The sequence below is a fragment of the Astatotilapia calliptera genome, chromosome 16 (genome assembly GCF_964374335.1).
Source record: "Astatotilapia calliptera chromosome 16, fAstCal68.1, whole genome shotgun sequence".
NCBI lineage: Eukaryota > Metazoa > Chordata > Actinopteri > Cichliformes > Cichlidae > Astatotilapia > Astatotilapia calliptera.
Window position 1 is genome coordinate 7,014,559 of NC_137437.1, and position 8,885 is coordinate 7,023,443.

The following is an 8,885-nucleotide window of genomic DNA, read 5'->3' on the forward strand; positions in this document are numbered from 1 at the left end:
GAGGAAGACAGTACAAAAGTCATTCTGTAGAAGAGAGACAGAGATTAATAATAACTCTTTAAATGCAGAGTGATGTACAAGCACATAGTGAGTGAAAAGAGGTGAGTAAAGGAAAAGTGCATTATGGAAAGCCCCCAAGATTCTAGGCCTACTGCAGCATAACAAAGGGAGGATGTTGTATTACCTGATCCAGCCCTAACTGTATGCTTTGTTCTGTAAGAACTACTCCAATGTTTAACATTGGTATATGCTAAAGTCATGTGTGGTAAATTGTCGAAAAACAAGTGTAGCAGCTTACATAGACAGAAATCTATCTGTCTTCTCTTTTTGGACAGAGAAGACATATGGTTTGAAAGAGTAGTGAAAGAAGCCATTTATGTCCACTATGAGCGACCATCTTTGAACAGAGGCGGTGGCTTACGACACCAACTGTCTGCCATCTATAATCCAGTTTTGATTTACTGTGACCTTCACAGTACAATTCCCTGGTGGACAAAGCAACCTAATAAAACCTTTCACAGAGTAAGATGATTCACTGTACACATTTGACTGATGAATGTACTCCAAGATATATTTCAAGTTCAAATACCTGTAAATGAATGAAGGAAAGACAACATAGGTTGCATATTGGTGAAGTTTTGTTTTGTTATTTGTTATTCTTCATTAACACTGCTGGTTTTATAATTTTTTTTCAAAGTATTAATGGATGAGGTGTTAAATGCTACATATTTAACTCTAGATGGGTATGTTGAAGTTAACAAGTACAGATATGTTTATTTTTTCATTTTCTTTATATTATATAGTTTAATAATCTGCAGTAATTCTACTATTGTGTACATAATCTGGATTCATAAAAACCTTCATGAGCCGATGTACACTTTCATTGCTGCTTTGCTGCTGAACTGTGTTCTTTACAGCACAACTGTTTACCCCAAACTGCTGATTGACTTTTTATCTGAAAAACAAGTCACAACATATTCAGCCTGTCTCTTTCAGTTTTTTATGTTTTACACTTTAGGCAGTTCAGAGTTCTTTCTCTTGGCAGCCATGGCCTATGACAGATATGTGGCTATTTGTAAACCTCTGCAATATCAAACTATCATGAGTAAAACCACTGTGAGTATTTTCTTGGCTGTAGCATGGCTTGTACCTGTTTGTCACATTGCAGTCTTAACAGCTGGGAGTGCTGAAGCAACATTGTGTAACTTTAACTTAAAAGGAATATTTTGTAATAATGCAGTTTACACTCTTCAGTGTGTCAAGTCACGATTAATTACTGTATTTGGAGTAGTTGCTTTAATAGATCTTGTAATATTACCTATGCTCTTCATAGTTTTTACATACTCAAACATTTTTATCCTCACTTATCAAAGCTGTAAAGACGTGAGGAAGAAAGCTTTGGAGACCTGTTTACCCCATTTGTTAGTTTTATTTAGCTTCTCCTGTTTAAGTATCTATGATGTAAGCATAGCTCGAGTAGAATCAGATTTTCCCAAAACTGCGCGATTAATAATGACATTACAAATAGTGCTCTATCATCCATTGCTTAATCCATTCATTTATGGGCTCAAAATGAAGGAAATTTCTAAACAGCTAAAAAGATTTTTCTATCATGCTAAAATCATTTCATGTATTAACTCTGAATGCTAAGGTGCCACAATTTGTTTTGTAATAATTTTCTTGCCATCATTGAAAATGCTTTTCATTTAATAAAGTAATTCAAACTATTATTCAGAAAAGTACAGGAAAAAATAAACCATGCCGTGTTCATCTGTATTTGTAAATAAATTGAACATAATATTATTATTAAAGTGTATTGAAGTCTGTTGTTATGCTCAGTAAAATGCTCATGTGAATAGGGTTTAAGACCTATGGTTAATTTACATTAACAGCTTTTGGTGACGTATTTAAATACAAATATAAATTGCCTTCTTTTATGAAAGGTTCACCAATTCCAAGATAGGTAAGAGGATAAGTAATCAAATAAACTATCAGATTAATTTTGTCAGACTTTCATATTTTATTTTGGATTTTTATAACATTATTGGTGGTTCTTATATATGCTGTGTAATAGAGATTTTCCACTAAAGGAATGGGTGGTAACACTTTATAAAACTGTGATAGCTGCAATAGCTTTATAATAACTACATCTTCCTCCCTTGTCACAAATCATGGGCCAGTGTAATTTATTGCCGTCTATCTTGAATGTGCATAAAACATTTGAAAAAGTACAATCCTAATTCCAAAAAAGTTGTCATATAAGAAAAGAATCCAATAATTTGCAGATTATTTACCACCGATTAATTATTCATAGATCACAGTAACAAACGTGTAAAATGCTTAACATGAGATTACTACTTATTTTACAATATATTAGCTCATCCTAAAAAAAGATAGGATGTGAGCAAAAAAATGGCTGGAAAAGCAATCCACCATCCATCCATTTTCTTCAACTTATCGATGGCAGAGTGATGGGGGCAGCAGCCTAAAAAGAGAAGCCCATACCCTCCTGTCCCCAGCCACCCCCAGCTTGTCTGGGGGAAAAGCAAGGCATTCCCTGGACAGCCGAGAAATATAATCTCTCCAGCATGTCTGCCCCAGGGCCTCCTCCCAGTGGGACATGCCTGGAACACCTCACCCAGGAAGCATCTAGGAGGCATCCTTGTCAGATACCTGAACCACCTCAGTTGGTTCCTTTCAATGTGAAGGAGCAGCGACTCTACTCTGTGCTCCTCCCAAGATGCTTAAACTCCCCCACTTAAAGCAGGAACTTGTCCCTGGCACATAGTGGGCACTCCAACCTTTCCTGGCTAAGGGTCATGGCCTCAGATTTGGAAGTGCTGATTGTTATTCCCACCGCTCCACACTCGGCTGCCAACCATTCCAGTGTGAGCTGGAGGCCATCACCTGATGAAGCAAACAGAACCACATCATCTGCAAAAAGCAGAATTGAGATTCTGAGACCACCCAAGTGGGAGCCACTTGGCTATGCCTAGAAATACTGTCCATAAAAATTATGAACAGAAAAAGGGCAAAGGGCAGCCCTGGCGAAGTGCAACACCCAGGAGAAATTAATGCAAGTTATTGCCATCTATGGGGACCAAGCTCTTGCAACAGGTGTATAAGGATCAAATGGCCTGTAGCATTGGGCCAGATACCCCATACTCCCTAAGCACCTCCAACAGTATACCAAAATGCCTTTTCCAAATCCAAAAACACATATAGTCTGGTTGGGCAGATTCCTATGCACCCTCATGTATCCTCGAGAGGTTAAGCTTGTCCAAGGTTCCAGGACTGGGACAAAAACTGCATTGTTTCTCCTGCATTCGAGGTTTGCCTAATGAACCGACTCTCCTTTCCAGCACCCTGGAGTTAGACTAGACTTTCCCGGGGAGGCAGAGAAGTGTGATCCTCCTATAGTTGGAGCATGCCCTCTGGTCCCCCTTCTTGAACATTTGAACCACCATCCCGGTTTGCCAATCCAGAGGCCCCTTGAACCAAGACAGCCCTACAATGCTGAGAGCCTTCAGGAACTCAGGGTAACCCCAAGGGGTCTTCCACCAAGGAGTTTTTTAACTGCCTTCGTGACCTCTTTCCTGGACATAGACAAGGCATCCCCCTTGTACCTAAAGTCTCAGTGGGATTAAGGAGGTCTTTGAAGTACTCCTTCCACTGCCTGACAATATCCTCAGTCGAAGTCAGCACCTCCACCCCTACACAGTGCAAGTAGAGCACCGCTTTTGCCTCCTGAGCTGCTGTTGGTTAGCCAAAATCTCTTCAAGGCAGTCTGAAAGTCTGTTTCCATGGCCTCTCCGAACTCTCTCGCACCCAGTTTTGCTTCAGCCACTGCCCAAGCCACGTTCCGCTTGGCCCGTCAGTACCTATCAGCTGCCTCTGAAGTCCCACAGGCTAACTAAGCCCAAGAGGACTCCTTCTTCAGCCTCATGGTTCCCTTTACCTCTGGTGCCTGCCATCTGGTCCAGGGGTTACCACCACGACAGGCACCAACCACCTTGTGGTCGCAGCTCAGTACAGCAGCTTCAGTAATGGAGGTGCTGAACATTGTCCGTTTGGACTCAATGTCTCCAACCTCCCTAGGAATGCTGTTGAAGCTCTGCCAGAGTGAGAGTTGAGGGTCTCTGCCCCTGGCTGCTGCCCAGCACACATTGCACCTGACCCCTATGGCACCTACTGCGCGTGGTGGGACTACAGGAGACGGCACCTCCTGCATGTGATGAGCTTACAGGCCACCACCCACAGGAGTGGTGCTAAAAAGAAAGCGCTCAAAGAACTCTAAAGGAACATTTTGCTATTTAATTTAATCAAAGATTTTGAAAACAATTTTTGGAAAACATCAAGACAATGGTCAAGCCAAGGTGGATGTTGCACTAGGGATCACCTCTGAGCCACTTTCTTGTTAACAAGAATAGGTAGGTTGGTAAATGGGGCAAGGCAGGATGAACTACAATGTTCGCAAATGACATTGTGATGTGTAGTGAGAATAACTGGAAGACAGTCTGGAGAGATGGCGGTATAGACTGGTTAGAAGAGGAATGAAAGTCGGTAGAAAAAAGTCAGAATACATGTGTGTAAATAAGAGAGAGAAAGGTGAACATGTAAGAAATCACAAGGATAAATAAGTTAAATACAGGGGATCAACCATTCAAAGCAATGGGCACTACCCAAGACAGGTGAGAAGAGAGTGCAGAGTTGATGTATGTTTTGGGGATGGTGGCTCTGATAAAAAAGACAGAAGGTGAAATGGTAGAGTTGAAGATGCTAAGATTTCCACTGGGAATGACCAGGAGCAACAAAATTAGAAATGAGTATCTTAGAAGGACAGGTCAAGTTAAGCAGTTCGGAGGCAAAGCTAGAGATTCAAGATTGAGATGATCTGCACATGTGATGAGGAGGGATAGTGGATATAAAAGGATGGAAAGGGGATGTTGAATGTGGAGCTAACAGCCAGAACACAAAAATGAAGTTCACAGAGAAGGATCTTGGATATAGTGAAGGAGGATATGTGGAGGGTTGGTGTGACAGAGGATCTTGCTCGAAATGAAGTGAGGTGGAGACAGATAATCGACACTGGCAGCCCCAAAATGGAGTAGCCCAGAGAAGACAAAGATCCTACGTGATGTACTGTATTTCAAATTATGATTCATCAGTCCATAATTCCTTCTTCCAGTCTTCAGTAGTCTGCTTCATGGCCCAGGCAAGCCTCTTTGTCTTATTCTGATGTCTTAGCAATGGCTTTTTGGCTGCAGCTAGTCCTGTCAAACCTGCAGCTCGAAGTCCTCTCTTCACAGTTGAAATGGAGACATGCTTACTATTACAGCTTACTACTAAGCTGTGCTTGAAGCTATTGTCCATTGAACCACTTATCATGCAAGCTGTTAACTCTAGGGAACTTGTCCTCTGATTCAGTTGTGGTTTGGGGTCTGCTTGACCTCTTCCTGTCAGAGTTTGCCCCAAATTTCTGAGTGCCTTTTGATGGTGAAGGGAACCGTACTTACTGACACCTTGACTTTCTTTGCAATTTCTTTGTAGGAAAGACCTAAATTTTTAAGTGTTATGCTGGTCTGTCTCTCTTCCACTGTTAATTGCTTTTTTCTCACCTTTTTTGTGCAACACACTACTTTCTGCAACACAGGATTTTGGGAAACCCTACCTTTTTTTTAACCTCTTGGAGTTCATCACTTACCTTTGTAACCTTTCAAGCTATTTATTGGACTTGAAAGACTTGAATTGGAATAAATAATTGAAAAAATTGGTGTGTTCTAAAAAGAACCCTCACTGTTCTATAAATTTGTCAATTAATTATATTCTCTAAAGTAAATTTGTGTAAATTATGGAATTGTTACAGTGGCCCTGAGAGGCCAAACGGACTGCAACTTAAGAAAACACCAGCAATAAGAAAAACGCTGTAAAAGCACACAAAACACAATGGAAATAGGAAAAAAGAAAACAGAAACAGAAATTATCTTAAAGTGCATTAACTATTTTTTCTCCCCACATTGCATTGCAGTGTGCATGATGTCGATCTACATGAAATTCTCTTAGCCTGAACAGAATTACATATTTAAATATAGGACTATATTTGCTGTTATTTTATTATCATTTCTGCCGGTCAACTAATTTTTTCTTCTTTAAAATTTGTTTTTCAATTAATACCCACGTATGTATGTAGTAAAAGAGGAGGAGCCAGAAAATGTACCCGTGTAAGTAAGGGCTAACCACTGTCGGCTTATGTCTCCAGAGGTTGAACATGGTAATAGGTCTTTGTGGAGAGTTGAATGAGATATATGGAGCTTGAAGTTTCATTTCATCACATATTTGGTCTGATTTGAACAGTTCACTTTCTAAAGATGAACACACACCAAGTTTAGGTATCTATGAATAATAATATTTTATATGTACTAGTTTTAAACATTCTGCCTGTTTAAAATTTTAGTTTGTAATATCTGATTTTCATGAATGCTGAAATGAATATAACATATATAACTTTTGGTGGTCATGTGGAAGTGGAGAAATACAGATATATTTATTTTGTAATTATGTTTATGGTATACGGTCTAATAATTTGCAGCAATTCCACTATTGTGTGGGTCATCATAGTTCAAAAAAGCCTTCATGAGCCTATGTACATTTTCATTGCTGCTTTGTTAGTGAATTCTGTTGTTTTGAGCACTGTCATCTACCCGAAGCTTTTGATTGACTTCTTATCTGAAAAACAGATTATTTTGTATCACGCCTGTCTTTTTCAAGTATTCATGTTTTATGTTTTAAGCAGTTCAGAATTCTTACTGCTGTCAGCCATGGCTTATGACAGATATGTGTCTATATGTAAACCTCTGCAATATCCAACTATCATGAGAAGAACAAGAGTCAGTATTTTCCTGATAATGTCCTGGTTTTTACCTGCTATTCAGATTGTAGTGCCAGTACTAAGAAATTCTATTACACCACTCTGTAACTTTACTTTGAAAGGTATATTTTGTAACAATTCTGTAAATCATCTTTATTGTGTAACTTCAAAAGAACTATCTATATATGGTATGGTTGTTCTATTTAATGGTGCACTTTTCCCCATGCTTTTTATACTTTTTACATACATAAAGATAATTATAGTTGCCTGTCAGAGTTGTGGAAATGTCAGAAAAAAAGCTGCACAAACCTGTTTGCCTCATGTGCTAGTTCTAATTAACTATTCTTGTTTGGTTACTTATGATATGGTTATAGTTAGACTGGAATCAGAGTTTCCTAAAACTGCACGTTTTATAATGACATTGCAATTTATAACATATAACCCTCTTTGCAATCCAATAATATATGGACTAAAAATGAAAGAAATCTCTAAAAACCTCAAAAGGTTGTTCTCTTGAACTAATGTAAACTATTGTAGACTTTTATAGTCTTTTGTTAAAAATTGTTTTTTAGTGTTTATTTAAGAGGTGTTAAATGATATCTGATCTTTGGTAGGTCTTTAATAAGACCTATCATTTCTGAGACATTTTCTTTTCAGTGTAAAAACTGATAAACTTCTCCAGCTATTCAAAGCATGTGATTCTGTTCAGTAATTTTTGGATCATTCATTAAAAAATATTACTATCATTACTCCTATTCATAATATTGTTTCTTCATATACAGTTTAAGGACATTTGAAATGATTGATTGAATGAAAACCAAAAATATATAGCTTTTTCTCTTTTGTATTATAATATCACAGATTTCTGTGGTCATAGTGTGAGATTCAAAAACTGGGCCGTTTCCTTGTGCAACAGAGAGCGGATCATTATTTAAAATTCTAAATGAAAGTAAGAAAATAGCAAGATCCTACCTGTCTGATATCACTTTTCCCATATAGATTTCTGAATAAAGAAATGTGTTCATAATTTTATACTGTGATTTCATATTTATTGGTTCTCACAATCAAATCCAAAAGCTGAGACTATGTATGAAGATAACTGAAAATATGGAGGAAGTAGTTTGACATGAGGACAAGTACATAAGGAAGCGAGAGAATTAACATGCCGAGGTTTTTTTTATCTGTATTGCAGCCCTCTGTAAATGAAATAGGGTTCAGAATGCATATTGAAAACATATGGATTGACATCACCAAAAAATTGTAGGTCTGACTAAAGTATATATTTTCCGTTTGATTTATATGTAGGTTTATGTGATTCTGAATTTCATTATGTGGTGTGACTATTGCGAAATGAGCAGTTTTTTTATGGAGATATAATGGTCAAATCTTGTAACTCTTCAGAGTAGTTTAAAGGATTTTGTTTTAATTACCTCACATGAAAGTAAACATTTGAATTAAATACATTTTATAATATAGCCAGTAAATATATTTTACTGAATTTCTAAATTCACATAATCAAATACAGGAAAAAACAGTCTAAAAATAACTATAATAAAAAGACGTTTCTAAATGAATGTTAGATATATTTCAGTATTACACTATTAATCGGTTGTGTACCACAGACCTCTAAGCTGGAAGTAGTACTTAGAAGACCATCTCTTCACTTAGATGTTTTAGCTAATAACAGACTAATAGGCAACCTTACTGTTATCTCAAAAATTGTCGTAATTGTAAAAAATAGTTGTAAAATATGTAACTGTTAATCGTCAGAGAAATTGTTTATTTGAACAGTTTCAGTCATGTTTCAGAGCTCATCACAAGACAGAAACAGCTTTGGTGAAGGTTACAGATTATTTTCTAATGGCCTCTGACAGTCAACTCATCTCTGTGGTTGTCCTGCTTTACCTCAATGCAGTAAATTTAAATTTCACACACTAAGGTTATCACTCATAATACTCATAATATACTCATCACCAAATAATTTTCCAATATTAAATGGACGCTCTTTCGATCAGTG

At 37.5% G+C, this 8,885-nt stretch overlaps 2 protein-coding genes across 2 annotated transcripts; both read left to right on the top strand.

Annotated features, from left to right (window-relative positions):
- The first annotated feature begins 273 nt into the window (after positions 1-273).
- Positions 274-1,650, top strand: LOC113007328 (olfactory receptor 6N2-like). Its single transcript, XM_026143770.2, has one exon. It carries the CDS (start codon positions 703-705, stop codon positions 1,648-1,650), a length of 948 nt encoding a protein of 315 aa, XP_025999555.1. The 5' UTR covers positions 274-702.
- A 4,823-nt stretch (positions 1,651-6,473) lies between these two features.
- LOC113007439 (olfactory receptor 6N2-like) lies at positions 6,474-7,385 on the top strand. Its single transcript, XM_026144008.2, has one exon. It carries the CDS (start codon positions 6,474-6,476, stop codon positions 7,383-7,385), a length of 912 nt encoding a protein of 303 aa, XP_025999793.2.
- Positions 7,386-8,885: the final 1,500 nt, after the last annotated feature.